General features: G+C 32.5%; 1 protein-coding gene across 2 annotated transcripts; it reads right to left on the bottom strand.

Annotated features, from left to right (window-relative positions):
• Positions 1-1130: 1130 nt before the first annotated feature.
• On the bottom strand, positions 1131-18403 carry LOC109799309 (coiled-coil protein). Of its 2 annotated transcripts, XM_020359856.3 has the most exons (25): positions 17782-18403; positions 16313-16480; positions 15687-15761; positions 15422-15500; positions 14690-14754; positions 14509-14598; positions 14134-14223; positions 13903-13989; positions 13645-13728; positions 12166-12285; positions 11666-11694; positions 11437-11569; positions 9986-10531; positions 8687-9231; positions 8512-8575; positions 8273-8375; positions 8006-8178; positions 7184-7309; positions 6356-6426; positions 5233-5295; positions 2607-2679; positions 2307-2426; positions 1877-1954; positions 1697-1747; positions 1131-1616 (listed from the first exon to the last, which is right to left on the bottom strand). In XM_020359856.3, exons 1-25 carry the CDS (start codon positions 18010-18012, stop codon positions 1515-1517), a joined length of 3366 nt encoding a protein of 1121 aa, XP_020215445.1. In that variant the 5' UTR covers positions 18013-18403; the 3' UTR covers positions 1131-1514. The 2 variants fall into 2 exon arrangements, with proteins under 2 accessions (XP_020215445.1, XP_020215446.1); XM_020359857.3 differs by lacking the exons at positions 16313-16480; positions 17782-18403 and having other exon boundaries at positions 14690-14749; positions 15687-15721.
• Between the last annotated feature and the right edge of the window lie 3566 nt (positions 18404-21969).

Below are 21969 nucleotides of genomic sequence, written 5' to 3' on the forward strand. Positions count from 1 at the left end.
GTAAATAAGAAACATAAAAAATTATTGTGATCGGATTTGCTTGAATGAAATATAGCATACTCTTGCAAAATTTACCGTTGATGTCTTTCACAAAACATTTTTCGATGGTGTATAGGAGTAGTGTCTTACGTACAATTTTATTCAATAATACTTTTAAGATCATATCAAACTAGAATTAATACAATTGTCAAAAAAAAAATTATAGACAAAATTATTATAAAAAAAAAACCAATAGTTTCTCTATAAGACACGATTTGCAATGATAAATTATGATTTCTCCATATGTTATTTATTTACCTTGTTTTATAATTTAGTATATTTAAAAATTATTTTTTCAATTTTCAAAGACTTCAAAAAATATATTTTCAAAGAATAGTGATAATAATACACTCTAACATTCTCTCCAACATACACGTTATTGATTAAAATTTATCAAAAACTTCAGACTCAAATGACCATTTGAATGGAAAGTAAAACCACCAAAAATTATAATTGTCAATAAACTTTATCTAATAGAAAATGTTTAAAAAAAATATGTATTGTTAACATTTTTCCGCACTAAAAAAATAAACCTCTATCTTATAGAAAAGAGCTGGTTTGTCATAAAGCATGACTATCCTAACAACGTTGATTTTAATAAGTTTCGATTTGTTGATCTGAATATCATGTTCATGAACGATATCCTATCCACTGGTATAACTAGTTTAGATTTTAATATGTAATTCTAAATATATCAAATAATACCTGAATTGTTGCCTTCTCTAGCTTCCTCTCTCCCTCGCCAGTCTCCCTGTTATTCCCCATTCTCGTGTGTCTATGGCATCTCTGGCGAACCCAACATACACATCCGAATTCCGAACTTATAATAGTTCGCGTCAAAGACCGGATATAATATGAGAGAGAATACACAAGTGGGTGGACATTGTCCTAGGTATCTGTCTACGATGAAAAATTACTACCGTCTGGCAAGTTGCAACTGACCTAGAAAAAACATAACATGAGATCCAATAATAAAATTAACAATAATGGAATCTCTCATGTTTCTATATCAGTACATGTCTCTTCATTCTTCATAGCCATTTTATAGGCAGGGCTCTGTCAAAATTTATGAATATTTAGAAAGAAAAGGATAAATACAAAATTTTCATACGATAATTCATTCCCTCACGAATTATGTTAGTCACATCATGTTCAACTGAAATAAGACTTTGTGCAAATTGTGCGCCTTTAATACTAAGAAACAAAAGGATGTGAACAAAGGGATGACCTGAGTTACGTGAAAAAATATAATATGAAAGCAAAATTATAGTACAATTACAGCTTATTTTCAAAGGACTATCTACAAGACACCAAAGCCCAGATTTGGAAAATACTCCATAATTAATATGGGATCAAACGCCAAGCAAATACACACCATACACCACCTTTACACGGAGCTCTGCCAAAAATGAAAGACAGACGAAAAGGAGCAGAAGATTCTATATGCCTGACTTGACACAACAAAAGACGTCTACTCATTCAATCTTTTCAAGTATTTCCAACCTGGTTTTCCTCTTCCAACCTTTCATAGTAGCAACAAGGTTGATCAGTCCAACAATCTGGCTTTTACTGTATTCCTGCAATAGTTGGGATGCTTAGTTAAAACCTCAGTGCAATCAGATGTGTAACGAAACTACTGAAAGGGGGATATTCTTACCGGGTGTGCTCGTGCCCAGTGCACATATTCTGTCTCGGGAAGGTAGTAAGCCTGGTTTCAAGGTCCAAAGACTTGTATTAGTAATAAAATGTATATTGCATACAATGGAAGTTTCAAACATGTGAGATCCCAATTTATATAACAGGTCAGGCAGCAAAACCCAACGAATTCGTTGCTTACCTTGATGAAAGTTTCAACCATTTGTAGCTTGGGCTTCACATTCAGCGACACAAAATGATGTAACCCATTAATTAAGACCTGGAATGTGGAAAGACGAATTCAAACCAGCGTATAAAAACCAAAAAAGAATGACTAAAAAAGCAAGAGGTTGATGAATATATTGAACATCGTCTGCAACTCTACGTTACACAAGAATTCATATTTGTGCCATAACAAATTCAACACTTTAAGATCTGATTGCTATTAAGGTCTGAATAAAGTTGAAAAGTAATTTAAATAATGGTAAAATTTGTTATTACATAATTTAAAAGTAGGTTAATATTATACAAGGTTTGCCATAACTATTAATATAATAATCTACCATGTGAACTGCATATCCAAACTGTTGAAATTGAAAGCACTAAAAAAATGATCATAGCTTCAGAATAACCTGCAGATCTAATGACATAAGAGCTCGTCCTTCATCACTACATCTCTTCACCCGTGAAAGTCCTTCAACAAGAGTTTCCGCCACATTTTCAAGCCCATAATCCAATAATTGGTCTTGAGTCTACACATGCAGGAGCAGAATTTGAAAATCAAACTCGCATTTAAACACTAGGAATTACTTTTGTATGTTTTATTCTTTCAACAATATGCAAGTCAACATTTCAAATATAAGTGTATTCATCGAATAAGTTGTCTACCATGCACTTGATAAGTGACTCGAGATAATGAGTAACAGCAATACCTCTTTACGAAGTCCTCCATTAGCAAGTCGTGTTTTATAGTGTTTAAACTCCCCCAGCAACAAATCAACATATCTATAAATACGATCTACAAGTCAGAAATGCATATCGAATGCAGCTTATTTCCAAGATAAAATTTCAGACAAAAGAAAATACGTTTACTGTCTATAATTATGGTTGCAGCTCAATAACACTGCAACAATAACCAAGCATTTTCCTAATAGGTGGGTCCAGCTACATAGATAAAAAGACACCATAATGTTCCATTGTGAACCATGTCTATAAAAAATCCATGTACCGCCTTTTTTGATTGATATCCATTGACCTCTAAATCTTTCTCAATGGTTTTCCCTACAGTCTTTTTTGGTTTCTTTCTACCTTTAACAATAGAACTACCCTCCATTTGATTTATTCTCCTTACTAGGGCTTTTATATGTCTTCTCCACACATGCCCAAACCAAATCAATATTCTACCATTTTTTCTACAGTATGTCCTACCTCAGCTTTTTCTCTAATGCATCCATTCTTAATTCTAGCATGTCTATTATGTCATCTCATCCAATGCAATATTCTCATTTCTGTTACTTTGATATTATTCTCTTTTTGGCATTTTCCCTTGCAACACTCAATTTCATAAAACATCGCAAGTCTTATAGTTGTGCAGTAGTTTTTTCCTTTAGCTTAAACAGTACTTTTTGTCAATGGTAAGGCAACTGTTAGCAACCAAGAATAGAAATGGGAAAGAAAAGAAAGATTTTATTGAATATGATTAAAATAGTAAGAAATAGGAAAGAAATCTCTCCTCCAAGGATTTCCCCTTCACAAAGAGCTAACGCTCAATTTGCAAATGACAACTCTCATATGCATGTTACTTAAGGAGAAGTTTATTCAAATAGACTTTAAAACTATCTATACCTATTTTTTCTCCTAGATGTTTCATTTTCCTTCCTATTTTATTCTTCTAGAAGTGTTTGTGTAGAAATTTATCCAAACAGACCCTAAATCTATCTTTCTTCCCTTAGTTATATCTAGTTAGTCCCTCTAATTACCTAATATTCTAAACTCCTTTTCTTCTGTCCTAACAGTAACACTCAAGGCACTCCTCATAACTCCATTTCATGCATCCTGCTTGAATCCTCTGATTTTCTAATAACCTCTATTTCCCTATCATTTTGTATGATGGACCCAAGATGCTTAATGCTTCCGATTTGTGAAGATAAGGTCTCCAAGTTTCACCTCTAAGCTAGAACTAATGCACCCATATCTTCCTAAACTTACATTAAATATAATCCATCTTACTTCTACTTAAAAGTCATGAGCTTCCAAAGCTTGTCTCCATACCTCTAACTTATCATTCATTTCCTCTCTTGACTCTTCAACCAGGAACTAAATCATCTGCAAAGAAATGCAATGTTGCACTAACTTTTGGATATGCTCAAAAAGCACTAACTTATAGGGAGATCTGCTGTCAACCCACCTCGGGTTATCACGCTTGTCATGTCATGACCCTTTTTTACAATTCTTTGATTGCTCTAATATAACCAATACACATTCCTTTCTTCTCCAGTGCATTCCACAAAACATCTCTTGGCACACTAATATATTTGTAGTTCAATAACACCAACAGAACTAAATTGTATAAGTTATACCATTTTGCTCAATGACTCAAATATCAAAGACTTTTATGAGAAAAAACATTCAATGTCATTAAAATCATCCAGTAACATTCAGAATTGTAAATGGGAGATATTGGGCCAGTTTGTTTAAAATTAAAAAGATGATTTTTAAAAAGTATTTTTTTAAGAAGCAGGTAGAAGTTACTTGACAAAAACAGAAAACTGCTTTTAAAAAAACATTTCAGACAAACAAAGCAAAAAAAGTAGGAAACAGCTTATTTTATTAAAAATGCCTTTTAAAAAAGTTTAAACAAACAAGTCCATTCCACTAGGATTAAAACCATGTGTTTCAACTCAACAACGCAAGTGTCTAGGATGATTGGCTCATGACATGGTATCAAAGCTTCTAGGACCAAGGGAACTAAAGTTTGATCCTAGGTGCCCTCATTTTTCTGACAAAAAGTTAAATTTTGGCACAAGGTAGGTGACCTTGTGTATTCACCCAAAGGGTTCTTGCATGATAGGGGGTTAGATATAAAACCATTTGTGTTTTCACCTAACTTAATCTTTTAGATGGGTAGTTTACATGAGTTATTCTCCCAAAATTCATTCACATACACAAAAAACCGAGTGTTCATACTCAAGAACATTGTCAAAATAAGATCCCAATAGTGCAAATAAATTTTCATAGGTGCATCTAATGCATGCAATTAGTTGTTTGACTTTGATATAAAATAGCAACTATCTTAAAAGCGTTTCTTTTTAATAAAATAAGCACTTTTTTTATTTTTTGATGTGTTTGTCTAACCTTTTTTTAAAATAAGTAGTTTTACTGCATTTTTTAAGAAGCAACTTTCATCTGCTTCTTAATTTTTAAAGTACATTTATAGAAATACTTATTTTTAAGTTTAAACAAACAGACCCTATATTTAATGTAACCAACTACAAGTGATACAAAGAGAAAAATTAATGACTTGGAATTCAAATATTAAGATGATCCAAAAATACAAACCCATTATGCTCCATGCCAAGATCTTTTAATTCCCATTTACAATTGGCAACACGTTCAACATATCTGTAAAAGAATGAATAGAAGTTTAAAAAAAATTAAAAAAAAAAAAATTATTAGTTTAAACTAGTTACGACAACCTTGCAATATGTAAACATTCAAAATTAGGTTGAATTATTGTTTCCACGACTTATAATGCATAATATATCGTGCTGGTTAAGAGGCCAAAGATAAGACTCCAGGGCTTACAAATAAACACGAGCATAAAAAAAATTGTGATCATTCCAAAGCACATCCATCACCAGATACATTATTTCATTGTATTTGGCAACACAGTTTTGAGATATTTAAACTACATTAAAATTAATTTTTTACTGCAAAACTGTTCTGAATAAAAATTTCCTTTACAAAAAGGAATCCTAAATTTGAAGTTGAATTGTTGATATATCTCACATAAAAAAAATAATAAAAAATAGTATCACTTAATATATTTGGATTTTTAATTTTTATTTGCTGCACAAACCTTGTAGTCCGAACCAGGCAATAGAAATCATTCATAAAATTAAATTCATTTTGGTATAATATAATTTTGGGTTAAATAAGTTTTTAGTTCCTCAACTTTTTAATAATTCAATTTTTTGTCCCTCAATTTTTTTGACAACTTTTAGTCCTCCATTAATTTTGTCACATAAATTAGTCCTTAGGTTAAATCTCCTATGTTAAATGATGACCCATATGACCATGAGCGAATAATAAAATTACACGTGTCATATGATTTGATATCTACTAGGTAATCACGTGAACATCAATAGTTGAGCCAATCATAATTTATTGACATACATTATCATTTAACACAAGAGACTAGTCCTAAGGACTAATTTATGTGACAGAAAATCAATGGAGGATTAAAAGTTGACAAAAAATTTAAGAGGGACTAAAAATTGAATTCTTAAAAAGTTAAGGGACTAAAAACTTAATTATCCCTATAATTTTCCTTCTCAAATGATTGTCAAAGACAAAAGGATCCAAATGGTGGATGTCACTTTGATAATACAGAACTTATATAGATTAGCAACACTTCCAAAGCAACCATGTAGACTTCTTGCTAGGTATACATTTGTCTTACCCATTAATGTGCAACAGTAGTCTCACTGTAGTCCGATGAACATGTTCTGTAAGATCTGGTACAGCATCCACCTAAAGAAATCCTTATGTATTAAAGATTGCTGTTATCCATACTTAATCTCTTTCATATAAAAAATATGTAAAAACAATAGAATTGAGTAGAAATAAACTATCAGATAAAAATATGTTCTAAATATCCAATCCAAACATAATCATCCACTAGAAGTCAACACCTTGACGTTATATGTACAGATATACTCAAAAAGGCTTTAAGGATATGAGGAAACCTTATAAACAAAAAAAAAAATGGAAGGGGAGAGGAGGGGAGTTTAATGAGCAACACTTTCTCACTCCTTCCTAAGTCATGATAAATAGTTTCTTAAACTAGAAACCTTACAGCCACTATTTCATGCATGTTCAGATGTATGCATTGTTACTCTTCATGTAAATAATAGGGCACTCCAAAAAAGTAATGAAGTTTGATTCGTGTGTCATGTTGACAAATAGCATTGAAAAGAGGGAAAAGGTAGCAGAATAGCCCCCAGTTTAGCTATATAACATTGGTCCATTTACATTACCTTCCTTCCAAATCCTCCCAACCAAACAGAGTTCAGACATGAATCACAGTAAATATTAACATTAGCAGGATTTCAACTTTATCTAATCTAATCCATAACATTTCAAATTTTCATCAATGTCAAATTCCACAATGTCATTATACAAACAAATTTTTGTTGAATAGTCAACAAAGAAATCTTGAAAGAGCTGTCAATATCAATTTCCACAATAGCTTAACCCGCAGTAAGTTAAATATTAAGACTCCACATACCAGATGAACATAGAAATCCTCGAGTATAGTTGAATTACTTTGCAAGAGCATTGATTGGAGATGAGCTTTAGATCTATTCAATATTCGAGCAACAAGAGATATAGTGTCAACAGCCACACATCTTTCCTGAAACAATAAAATGATTTTATAGAGACATAAACAAAGCTTACACAGCTTCCTCCTTGATTCAAAACTAAAACTAATACAAGAAACAGGGGAAAACATTCTTTGATTAAAAAAAAAAGTTTCAATGATAAGCTAGCCAATGTAATTGGAGAACCACACCACAAAAGTTAGCCAAATAGTTGGAGAGCCCAAGGCCTCAAACACCACACTAGATTCCCATACTTCCAATGTGAAACTCTAGTCTCATGCCTTGCAATTAGATCCTAACATCCCACCATGCTCATTCCTTGCAATTAGTTACAATCTCAATTGTTGATTTTCTAATCAACAATTATTAGTGCACTTTATCCTCTAGAGTGCATTATTCCCCTGTTTAGCGAAGCCAAATCCACATATTTGCTCAACCAGATTTGAGTATACTAGCATAGTATAGTTTCTGGACCAAATTTAAGAAAATAATAATCCTTGTGGAATTTTCTTAACAGTCAATCAGTCATAAAAGAAAAAATTCAATCAACAATGTCTAGCAGATGATAAACAGTTAAAGAAATTTATAGTAGATAAGGTTACAAGTCTAGTGATTTAGTCATGCAGGAAAAAACAATACAAGTCTAGTGATTTAGTCATGCAGGAAAAAACAAAAAAAGACAGAGCATGTGAGATCTGTTTTTCCCAAAAAGAACTTCACACAAATACCTTGAGACCCAAAGAAGTCCCTGGAGAGTGAAGAAAATTTGTATTGGGAGGGCTTGTAGGTGTCAACTCAGCATGTACAAATGATGAACTCAAAGATGTAGGTGAAGACGATTGAGACTTGATCCACTCTTCACAATCTTGGTTTACTCTGGATAAAGCTGTTCTCAAGCGATCTGCATGTCACAATTGAATTCAACCACTAATAATTAATCAACTTAAAATTGGTTTAAATACCAATATTTGAGTATCTAATATACTGTCACTTACAATTAAGTGAGTTGGTCGAGCCTTTTCCACTTGAGCTAGTGCTTTGCAGACCAAATGTTTCGTATATAAAATAGAAAAAAATTTCAAACAATTGGCATATTCCCTGCATCAATGTACTGAATCAGGAAAAAAGAATTTAGAGAAGAAAAAAAAAGTACCACCAAGCTTGTATCTGTAACCTGTAAAGAAAAGATGGGTAGGGTGGGGGATGTACAGAAAGCCAAGGAAGAAATGCCTACCTTAAAGAACTCAACATTTACCACTTCCAATTTCTGCATAAGCCTTGCATATTTATCCATAGACCTTACATTTTAAGACATACAACATCTCATTTAATCCATTAATAATAATAATAATAAAGGTATATGGTGGATGGTAATCTGTTTTTCTAATACAAAATGTAAAGCAACTCACTTTAAAAGACAGAGAGAAGATCCAGTCTGGGTTGTATTCTCTTCATCATTACCATGTGAAGAGAGAGTTCTTGAATGATGAGGTTGAGAACTTCGACTTGGTAGTTGACTGTCTTCATCAATAAAGTCAGCAAGTAGATCCTCATTTTCGTCTTCTGAAACAGAATTGGAACCATTCATTTGATTTGAATCGCTCTTTCTAGGTGAGACTTTATCATCATGAAGGTTATTGGCAGAACTTCTGTCAAATTCACTACAAACTGATCCATTGGGTTGGGAGTAACCATGACCTTCGTTGGAGGTTGGTAATTTTTGCGAGAAAGGGTTTCCACTTTTAATCCAGGGAGAAAACCCATTCCTCCTAGCACCAGTCTGAACCATATTCACCGATTTATCAGAATGGATTGCACTCACATTAATTGATTTACCGCTGGATAAAGAAATCAATGGTGCTCCATCCCCAATAAGCCCTGCAAAACTGATAATTTGTACTGTTTCTGGAGGTAATTTTAGCCAAGTCTCTTTCTCCAAAACCATTTTTAGGGCCTAAGAAGAAAAAACAACAAACCTATTTAATCATTTATCCAAGACTATAGATTATGGACATTGGTCAGATGCATAGCCTGGAATATCAAATAGCCTAAACAACAATTTAGCAATTACGTAGCTAATTATTCTGCATCACAAAGTTAAAATGCCTGAAGAAAAAATACAATGAATTGATTAGTTCTTTTCCCAGTCATGAATTACTTAATTTTTGCATTTTGCAATAGTTTCTGTTAATTAAAGCATTCTTAATTTTCCACACAATTATAGCACTGCAGTTTTCACTTTCCTGGACACAACAAAATCAACAGAACCACAAATGACATAGCTGACATGTTACATCATGAAACAAAATAATATTGTGAATGTTTCAGGGTTTAATTAAGCATACAAAAATTTTGCGGCAATTTGGATTATCTTCTGTTACAAGTAAAATTAATTAGACAAACCCACAAGTAACAGAACTACAGACAAGAACATGCCATACATCCCAACATGCACCTAGAAAGAACAACATAAGTAAATAAATTTAAAATTTATGGAACAAAATTATTACATTAATGTAATAATCTATCAGTTGTTATAATCTTATTGATAGCTGGAACACCACTATAGAGACACCCTGCAGACACAGGAGGCAAGAAATGACATTGTATTTTACACATCATTCGACACTTAAAGGAACTACATAAGAAATCACAACATTATATGACTCTAACAACCATGAAGGATGAGAAGCCTTAAGGCCACTTACATGCACATTTTGTCGATGAAAAGCTATGAAATAGTTTTCACAAGCAACCTTTAATTTCTGCCTAAACTCAACTGCTTCAATTCCACAAAAGGCTTCGCCGGTCAAAATAAAGACACTGAGATCTTCATAATTTTTCAAGAATTGATGGATGCTAGCTGTACAAGCTGCAGCAGAAGAAAGCAATACTGACACACGACTTGCAGTGAGATGCCACAGATTCCTGCGTCCTCTTTGAAGGGTCTGTGAAACAAATGTTGTAGCTTCTTGGCGAAGATGGTACCAAGGAGATTCAATGCTTGATGTTGAACTGTCCTCCTTTCCAGCCTCCCTAATTGGATCACAAGAATCACTGTGTGGTGAACCAATAGTTTCAGTCAGTGAGCTCATTGTTGCAGATTCCTCCCTAGAAGATGAGCCATGTATTACATCACCGGAACTGGACATAGAATTGTTGCAGGCTCTTACATCTGAATCAACTTCCCGAGCCTCACTTGGACTACAGGAAATGTCTTCATTGCAATTGGTTCTAGTTTGCGCTGATGAATCCTGAGATTAAAATCAACCATATGTATGAGCCTGAAAACAAATATCAAACAACTAGACCCAGTAATCATGAATATAGCCTTCTTCCCAGTCTCTAGATCAGATACATATGGAAATACTGAATGTTTGCAAGATGAGTTCTCTATCATGAAATGGTGATTTACCCAACCCAGCAAAACCAAATAAAGGATTTCCCCAACCTATATGCTGACTTGTTGAGTGAGACCTTTTTAGGATCTTAAGTGTTTGTTTGGTTCAAAGGAGGGGAGGGGAGGGGAGGGGAGGGGAGGGAAGGGAAGGGATTTTAATGGATGGGAGGGAAAGGGCAAGGAAGAGAGGAGAAGGGAGGAGTTAGAAATTTTGTTTGGTAAAGAGGAGGGAAGGGAAGAGGGGTAGCACTTCTCTTGTTGGGTTCATAAAGGGAAAGGAGGGATTCAAGAACCAATTTACTTTTGTATCCTTATCCTTATAATTTTAAATTTAAAAACATAAAGATATTTTGGACATTATACTAAAAATGTTTTAAAATCCCTCCCCTCCAAATCCCCCCAATATTGGAGGGGGGTTAAAGTTAAATGAGAGGTTCTGCTCCCCCCCTCCCCCAAAAAACAATTGAATCAAACAAGAAAAGTATATAAAAATTCCTTCCCTCCCCTCCATTCCCCTCCAACCAAACAATATGTAAGAGATTTAAAAATAGGGACTAAGCAATTGGGTGGAAAACTAAGAATGACTTCTCTAACCATTGCAGAAAAATAAAAGGCCAAAATTGACCTAATAGTAGTCCATGTGACTTTTCTATGGGTATAACATGAATATTTAAAATTAAATGCACAAAGCAGAAGGAGAAAAGGCATAATGAATGGAAAAAATGTATACCTAAAGCCAAAGATGAACCAGAAACTTACCTTTCTATCTAGCTGGAAATCCATAATTTCATGGTATGAACACATAAGGTCAAATAGAACAGCCAATGTTCTTAATAAGCATTGCCTGAACTTTGAATCAGGTATTTGAAGGCATAGATCGCTGTAAGTTAGCCTGGAATTGAAATGACAACTATGAAGCCAATCTAACATAAAAATACTTGTACTAATAATTAAAGAATGATAAATATGCTTGCAGAAGAAAAAGTACCTACTATTTTGCGGAAGTCCCTCCTCATCCTAAAAAACAGTTAACATAACAATTAAATGAGTTCTTTTAAGTTTTGGTTGAAAGAGAGAAATTACATTCCTTTAAATCAACCAAACTAATCTTTAAAGTGAATCCATTGCTACAATCAGTATTATTGTTTTGGGGGCTCGAATATCAATAATTATGGGCATACTACTCTTAACCCATTCCAAGGAATTGAGCGCTGCCAATTCTCATTTTGACGAATATAAGTAAACAAATAATAAGACTAAGCTTCAGTAGCCAAGACATATGCTTCAGCTGTATTAATGGTATAATGTCACCATTATAACAGATGTCCAAAAGGTAAATTACATAGAATAATGAACAGAAGCTCCACCTCAATTTTATTCACATGTCAAATAGGGAAAATATACTATTAATTCTCCCCCCTCCTAAACAATTTCAGAATCCAGACAGTGCTAAACAACAGAAGTTAGGCAAGAAAATGTATTGCATACCTCATGCACAATAGCCTTTAATACAGAGTGTGTTTTTGATATAACTTCTTGCATGAAGAAACTCTGTATCTTTTCAGCAAGACCGACAGTATCCCCTATTAATGCATATGCATCAATTACCTGTATCACCTCATTACGTTACATCATTTATAAGATATTTCCAATAATCCAATGGCAAATATCTTCACACACATTATAATGCGAACAACAACAAATCATATCAAATATCGGTGGGTTTTTTTTTATAAACAAAAAAATTATTAATAATGGAAGAAGAGACACAAATGCAAGATAATAAGAAATACACAAATTAAACCAAGAAAGAACAGGGGAAGAAACTAACCAAAAAAAAGGGAAGAAAAAACTAAGAACATGAAACATCAAACATTATGCCAATCTCTTGGTAGATCTACCAAAGCCACACCCCCCCCCCCCCCGGAAGGACCTTTAGTTGAACACCACATAGAAGCTCAGTACCTAACTACTTTATCCCAATTGAACTCCAAAGGTAACACTTGACAAATGAAAATCCTAGCATTTCTTCCAGAAATATACAACAAAACAACCACAAATTGAGAACAACATCAAAGCCTTTTAGTATTTATGGTTCCAAAACCTCTAAAATTAACGCAAAGGAACTTCAGGAGATCTTTGAGGACAACCCAATCTTCACTAACAACATCAAACAAATTATTCCCAAGAAGGGAAACTGCTGAGCATTGCAAAAACAAAATGACAAGCATTTTCAGAACTCAATATTGAGAAGCAAATTTCCAGATATTGGTGGTGATTACTTGTATCAAATAAAAACTAGAAAACTAGCTAAGTTAGGCCTTTAGATAGAATCATGGATGGAAATTCTTACCATATCTTGGACCACGTGCTAACAGATTAAAGTACAAGAACAATAGGATATACATATAATGAAACGTAAACATCAACATATTGCAGATTATTTGTGAAACTCCAAATGTGGATAACCAAGCAAACTGGGTTAAGTTTTAAATTTTGTTTGGTTTGGCAAACAGCCAACACTAGAAAATTTGCATCAGAAACAGCTCATCAAATCAATTTTTAAGTAAATGCTAGACCCAAAAAAAATCTTATTCATAACTAGTTTTTATTTAATCAATTTCAGTTTGAACTAAAACTTTCATCATTTCTCTTCCCCTCTTTCTATTTATTTGAATTCAACCACACAAAAAGAAAGGATTAACAATCACCGAGATTGACCATACAATCTTTAATTATTAAACTAGCTCTGTTACTGAGTTTAATTTGAACCAATTCAATTTGATGAAGTTTCATGAAATTAGTTTTCGGAACTAGTTTTCATTTGCCACATACCTCCTTGAAACAGAGACACAAAAATAAAAGTGTATATGCTCACTACTTATTCCAAGACACTAAAGACTCATCACTTGCTCCATATGAGTAGAAAGCAAAGTAATTTATGGCAAAAAACAAATAGACACTCACTGTTATATAGCCATCTTCCTTGAATTCCTGGCATACTCCCAATAAAAGAGCATCCAGCTTCTGTAAAGTTCTTCCCAGCCAAACCTGCATTAATAATACAATGGAGAAAAACAAATAAATAAACAAATACACATTGTCATCAGGAACATGTTCAGTAACATAAAAAGTAATCGATTTGATTTCACAAATTTCAAACGTGCAAGGAAAATCTTAAGAATAAATCATCTTAATCCTTCCTATTAGTTATTCAAAAGTCACCTCCACACCACGACTCATCTCTTGTATTGCTGAAAGCTCTGACAAACTATCTAAGAGTTGCAAATACTCAGATAGGACTTGAAATGCCTGCATAATGATCAACATAAAAAATGAATATCTTAGAAGATGACTTAGATTCAAAAACGGGAAAAACAACAAATAGAAACCTGATTAAATTGTGAGTAATTCATCACAATCTGCATGTTAATATATATATATATATAAGCTCACCTTCCAGTAATTCCCTTCCTCTACAAGGGATTCAAGTGTTGATTGCATGTCCAAAGCACGTTGAAGTTCAGTCAAGGTTGGAAGCATGTCCTGTGAATTGAAATAGATGCATTCATGAAATTACCACCACAAGCTAATAAAGGCCCGAGTGTAAGCATGTATATACAACCCCCCTTTAACCCCAAAACAGGGAAAAAAGTGGTATCCTAGACTTAACTACTCTATATACCTAATAACAACTTATAAATACAAGAAATCAAATTTCAAAATGCACAATGAAATAAGATCATGATAAAACGGGAACCAAAGCATAAAAGCATTAAAAATAAAAAATACAAAACTAAGGCTAGTTTATACAAAGAGTGACAAAAATACCAGAAGAGCTTGTTTCTTTTTTGAATAAGAATTCACAATCAAATCCCTTGAAACCTCATTCATAGATGATGTCAAGTGTCTTCTTCCATTCTGAAAAACATTAAAAAGAAAGCAGTAAGAGCAAGATAGATCAAAAAGTAAGTATCAGCTCCTTATGAGTTATGAATCTTATGATTCTTACCATACAGATGACGTTTGCAATTCTTAAGTCTTTTTCCAATTCTCTGACCAAATTCATCCCCTTCACTGGCCAAAAGTAAGTATCAGCTCCTTATTCTAAAACTTCTTAAAAAAACTAAAACAAACAGATAAACAAGTGGTCCAGATATGGGAAGTTGGAAACTGTAGTAAAGTTGCATGAACCCAACTTCCCAATATCTCAATGAATTTAGACTAATACTGTTTATCATTTAAATGAGAAATGATATCACAATCTTCCAAATACATTTACTAATTAGGATAGAATTAGGATATTAACACGATTTATATGTCAACCAAAGAGTTTTTTTTTTTTAATTTCTATTGAGAAATTAATAATAATAGAGCAAATTACACTAACACCCATGTGGTTTCTTCAAAATTCACACGATGTTACAAGGGTACACAATATGTTTCTCGTGTAATAGGGGGTGTCAATGTAATATATTTCAAACAACTTAGGGGGTTACTGTAGGGTGAAAAAGGCAGGGGTATAGTGTGAATTTCGAAGAAACCACAAGGGAGTGTGAGTTAATTTGCACATAATAATAATGTTGTCTAGCCAATCATAAATAGACAACCTTGAAATAAGCAAGTAAAAAGACGTGGACAGCAGAAAATAAATGCTAAACAAAATATTAACATGCATGACCTCATGTCCTGAAACCTGCACAGAGGAGGTAGTCAATTCTCTTAGTTCACCTCTTCAACTTACCCATTACTTCATGATGCTCCATAACATGGCGAGATAAATGCTCAGCTACTCTATCCAGTTGTGCCAATCTAAGGGCAGCCTTCATGACAAAATTCAAGGCCAAGCATCTAATATTAGAGTATTAACATGTAGCAGCATGAAAGTAATGAGTTTCTTCTAATCACAAGAATGAAGATAATAAATGTCAACAGAGAACCGTAAGAACTTTTTCCAAAAAGTTAAAATATTATCCACTGATAGCAAGATTTAGAAACGTGAACCACACCTGTTTTTCAAAATATGTTAGCTCGTTTTCTTCAGCTGGAATGTGCTCTAAAACATGCCTAACTGGATCAAAATCCTGCATAAAGGCATTTAAAAAATCCATTCACCTCATAATTCATGGTGATGAAATATAGTAACATGAATTAAATTTCATTGGAGTGCAAACGTGAAAGGAAATTTTCACAATGTTAGCATGAGGAATATTATATTGTACATCCAAACAGAAATTTTAATTACTAATGGATATGGATTGTCATTCCCAGAAGTTCAAGTTCTAAATGAAGGGATATTCAAATATTAGTTATAACAAATCAAGGAAGAAGTTTGTATATATAAAACTTCTTAATATGTAGTGTTATATTCATGGTCCGTCTAAGGATACAAAGCAAATTCTTACTGAGAAGTTCTATGCTCTTAACTGTTAGCAACCATCTCAAGGAAATATTTGGAAACTTTCAAAAGATAAAATTTTCTGCCATCTTTCAATAAAACACAAACACACAGAAAAATCTCTCTTCAGATTGAGCAACAGAACTTCCATATTAAAACCGTTTGGGTCATTCAAGACAACAGAGGTTGCAATAAAAACAGTAGAAACTGAAACTAAAGTGGTACAGCAAGTAGCACCTCTTCATAAAATTCACCCTCCAGCTCCTCCACTACTTGCCCTTGAGGTCTGCTTCCATAAATTGAACTCAATTCTTCTGAACTTGATGAAAGACTATATCTCTGATGAGGAGGTAACCCTGCAAGAGCACGAGCTACGGCAGCTGCAGCAGCAGCTCGAGCTGGAACCTGTTCAATAACATTTATAAAACATGAAAATATGACTCTAACTCTAAAATCAAAAAAGGAGTGACTGCATGAATACCAACAAATGTATGAATATGAACAGCACAATAACCACAGAGAGCATTCATTGTTAGGTTCACTGGTTGGCTTAAGCATTAAATTACAAGAGATATTAAAATGACTTGTAGACCACTAAGTTATCAAGAATGTTGGATGATCAACTGGGTGAATAATAGCAACCATCTATGTCAACAAAATCCTCATCCCCGTTAAATAAGACTACTGCCATATTAGTAAACCAAAAAAAAAATCTCACAAGAGTTGATTGACAATGTGAGAGAATATTATGCTTTGATTGTGAAGAAAGATACAGTCATCCAATATAAAAAACAAGAGACAAATTTCAGTTCACAGTTATGATTATTAATTTATTAACAAGTAAGATTATTATAGCTACTGTGCTTAAAGATGAAACACATGAAAACAAGCCATACTCAAGATGTTATTTAAACTGAAATATAATATATAATATATATGTAAAATCACATCCTTATGACTCTCCAGTTTCACATCTAACTGGTTTCTCATAGGAACTCATATTGCCGATTGTAATGAGAACCCATTCTTTCAGTTCCTTCTAGCAAATCACTTTCACATGTAACCTGCAAATCTCTTCGGAATAGAAAATATAACTCTATCCCACTTGTGATAATTCTTGTACCCAAAACTCACGTTCTCCACTCCAGAAAAACACAAATATAAGCAATGTGAACAAATCATTCAGTATTCCCCATGGTTTTAGAATGGTCTGCAACGGCAATCGCAGCCACAATTTCCAGGAATGTGTAGGGTCTCAACGAAACTGCAATCACAATTCAAAACCACAGTATTCCCTACAACCAAAAACATCAATGGCTCTTCGCAAGTCCTCTCACAGAGCCAGCATTCTTGACGAAGTCCATTTCGTGATTTCATTATTTTTCCAAATCAAACTTGCAACCGTTTATTGTTACACCATAAGCTCCTGAATTCTATCACAAAGCCCTGCTCAGCGTTAATTCGCATCCAGGCGCATAGCAGTGTTCCATCATCAAATCCGAAACTAGTATCAAATACATTATAAGCAACACACTTAACGCGTTACCCTAACTTAACCATAAACGTGGAATACGATTCCACAATTCAATCGTACGGCATTATCTAGAACTACAACCACTCATCTAAACTTCCAAAAAGCACAAACATCGAAATTCAGCGTAATGGCGAGGCAATTGTGCATGATAATCACGCGGATGTTGATTTACCTCGGGGCGATCAGGAACGGGAGGGAGCAATCCGAGAGATCTCGCGGACCTAACGGAGCTCAAGATTTTTTCGCCGACTTTGGACAAATCCATTGCTCCTCCCTGGGAGAGCAAGAAGAACGGGAGCAAGAAGAAAACCCTAGAGCTCTCGATCCCTCCCTCGCTCAAATCGTCATTGAAGATGAACGGATTCCCCAGCACGCTTCCAAAGGGAAACAAATTCGGCTGCATCTCAGCTTAAGACCCCGAGATCGAGCGGTGACAGTCGCGTTTCATAGCGAATCGGTTGCGTTTTGCGCTCTCCGAGACTGAGACTGAGATCTGGCCGTTACGACGGGAAATGCGAGTTAGGAGCTCGAACGGCGTTTGCGTTAGAGACTTTTGCGTTTGCGTTTGCGTTTTACTTCACTGGCCACACACAGCACTGTGCATGGACGCACGCGATCGTTGCTCGGTGCTGTTGACGAAAAGTGGCTTAGAATTTGGGATCAGACAGTGACTGACTTTGCGCGCATATGGTTGGTTGGGTTTTGTTTTGTTGCTTCACTAGAAATTTACGTTGGATGGGGAGGGATTTGGGATCAAAAGCTTGGAGAAGACAACTTGGTTAAAACTTGTAAAATTAACGCCAATCGATCAACTAAATTCGATTGAACTTGCTTGTGATTAACAGTTTAATGCACATAATTATGAAATAAGAAAATATTTAATTTTTGCCTAACAAAAATCGCCTTTAAAAAAAATAGTTATTAAATATCACTCAAACCTTTATTATTAAATAAATCGGTTTCTGAAATTTTTAAAATGTATTTAATTTTAAAGAGAATTTAAATAATGATAAAATAATTATTAATCGACTAAATTAATATGTGATTTTGGATTCTCAACTTTTAATTCCATTATTTTAATCACAATTTTGATTTTATTGCTAAATGTTTAAATGTTTATTGTGACAAGTAAATAATATGATAATTAAAATAAATTAAAGTTGTAGTCTAGTATGTCTTTTTTTTTTTAAATTAACCATTTTTTTATCCTATCTAGTTGGTTAGTGTCAAACTAACTCAAATCGAATCATTTTATTTATTTTTAATAATTAAAAAAAATCTTGACCTAATCGAGTCTATGGTTCATATGATAAGTTGAATCAATTTTGACAATTTTATTTAAAGAAAATGAAAATATAATAAAAATAAAGACTAATATTATAATTTGATTTAAATATTATGTCATCGTATAATTAGTATTGTAATTTTAGTGATTGATTGATAAATATTTAACGATCGACTAAAATTAAATATAATAGAGGATTAAAAAGTATAATTTAATTTTATTAATTTAATATTTAAATGTTTTGAAAAAAAATTAAAATAATTTAATTATGATCATTGTAAAAATTCCAAAAATAAAAAACATATTTATAAAATAATTATTATAAAACTCAACAAATTTTTCACATACAATAGCATAGCATATTTTCTCTTATATACTATGTAAGATGATTAATACTAGTGTAGTGTATTTACAATAGTTAAAGTATAAGTAAAATATGATACGTGTTTCCATATCTGTGCTCAAATAAAAATAATCACGCATAGTCTCCTTGCAATAGCAACTTTAATTTCTATTATTGTATTTATTAGGTACTTATGTAATGTCATAAATGTTCGAACAAAAAAATAAAATAGAAAACGTTTTTTTCTAATAATTGTTTGAAATTATTTTTGATGTCATGATTAATTTTGAAAAATATGAAATGGATTAAAAAAATCAACTAGAAAAAAATAAAAAATAAAAATACTTTAACTACAATAGGTGTTATTAGTCGTGGTAATTAGCAAAATATCCATAAAAATAATTAATGATTGAGTTAGACCTATTAATTAAAGGTAATAAAAAAAATAATACATCAAATGATTAATGAAGAAAATTAATAAAACTAAGTTAATAAATTAATCAAATAACTAGTATATGAATTAGTGAAACTAAAAAGAAAAAATACTAAACTTATGTTAATGGTGAATAATGATTAAGAACTAAATTAATAATGATTAAGAACTCAATTAAGTGGATCCATGTAGATTCATCCTAACCTTACCCTATGTCCCATAAAAGTGGATATAAAATCACTCCCCCCTCCCCCCTTCTTTCTTTTCAATTATTATGTATTGGCTAAGTTGTAAACATAGGAATAAGAGTTTTCAAAATGACTCTTCTCTTATATCTTTTGTAGTTGAATTTTCCTATCTTTTCTCTTATCAGTCTTTTCCTCAATTTAGGTCTCTAATCATTTTCTCCTCTTCTCCATTTTTCATAGACACTCGTAAAAGATTGTTAGAAGTCATTGTTCTTAACACTCACTATTGAAACTTTTGATTAAAGAAGTAACGGGGGAGGTTAAACTGATTTATTTGGTTTGTTTTATTGATTGAAGGTATCTCTCGGTCTCTTGTGACATTTATATGTGATTCTGAGTTTATATGTGTTGTCTATTTATATTTTTGTTTAAGAAAAATGTGGTTGTTTTTACAATTTTTTTATAGGGATTAATTTTTTTATAGTGACTTAAAATGATGTATAATGCATGGGAGATGGTAATGGGTGATATACCATCTATTGGGGGCTTGATTGCACCCAAGAATGTTTCAAAATTAAGCTATTGTGCATTGTGGAGTGCATGCAGGTTGAACTAGTTGAATAATAAATCATGTTATAACTTGTGTTTAGGAACTAGAACCTTGTTTCTCAGTATTTATCATGACCTTGCAAAAATTAATTCAATTTGGACCTAGTTTGAGTGGTTTAAAACCCAACAACTAAAAGTTTTTACTTATTTAAATAATTAGTCCATTATAGTTTGGTTTATGGAAATTGATCATAATCACGAGCCTTGAATGGATCATCAAGATGCTGTAACAAATTTGATTTTAAAACTGGTTTATATTTGTATGTGATTAAGAAGTGTAATTTCGTCATGTTAAATATTGTTTTTATTCAGGTTTTTATGATTATAGCATAAAAAAATGAATATTTGGCATGTTATTTTATATATTTTAATTCTCCAAATAAGACACAAAGCTTGGATGCTAAATCACAACTTGATATATGGTGTTATAATTTGTAACTTTGCGATGTTAGTTTGTCTAATGTGGAATATTAGCTGGAATTGTATTGTTGTTTTATGCATAAGAATGTATGTATTTTTAATGTGTAAAATGATTGTATTATGTGTGAAAGTTATGGAGAAAAAAATATACTAGAAATAAAAGTTGAATATTGTCAATAAAAAACTAAACATTTTTTTTAAAACAGTGTAGTAGTATAAAAACTTTAAGAGTACGAAAAAATAGTATAAAACAAAAAACATACAAATTTTTTATATTGATTTTGGTCAACCACTAAAATTGCGTTTAGTTGTAAATCAACGTAATCAGATTTTACTATCTCTTATAATAATACAAATATTCATTTACAAATTACTCTTGGTTTAGCCTAAGTATTATTTGACTTATCTGAGTATTTCAAAAAACTAAAATAAATTAAAATTTAAGAGATAAAAAACTGAAATAAATTTTTTAAAAGATAAATGACTGAAATAAATCTTAAAAATAAATTAAAAGACTAGAAGTATAATTTAACCTTTAAAATATTATTTTATTTAATATCTTAATTTAAAATTTTGTTTTTATTTTTTAGTTCACCTATTTTATATTTATCATCTATTTCTTTACATCCTACCAAACATATATAATGTTATTTTTTTAAATTTCTTCGAAATCAAACAATCAAATTTCAATTTTATTTTTTATTTATTTTCACTCATTTATCTTTCTCTTTTCTATTTTACAATCTCTCTCTGTTGAATGAGATGTCAAATATTAGAGTTACTTTTGTCAAATAAGATATTTTCAGAAAAATACTTTAAATAGTAAAATAGGGGTTTATAATATCTTACAAACTTTTGTCAAACTTGGGCCGACGGCGATAACCCATTAGTCTCTTTTTAAGATGGGCCTTCGGTCATTATTGATTTTATCGAATTGCAGTTTGCAGACATGGACGGTGATGGATATTCAACATCACAAATCATACCATCCAAAACACACGCCTGTAAAATCCAACGGTAAAAGATGGGACTGCATCACCCTAAAGTTACACCCAACCGTAGAGGATAGCGTTCCGTGACCG

Source organism: Cajanus cajan, chromosome 8 (assembly GCF_000230855.2).
Source record: "Cajanus cajan strain Asha chromosome 8, NIPB_CcT2T_4, whole genome shotgun sequence".
Classification (NCBI taxonomy): domain Eukaryota; kingdom Viridiplantae; phylum Streptophyta; class Magnoliopsida; order Fabales; family Fabaceae; genus Cajanus; species Cajanus cajan.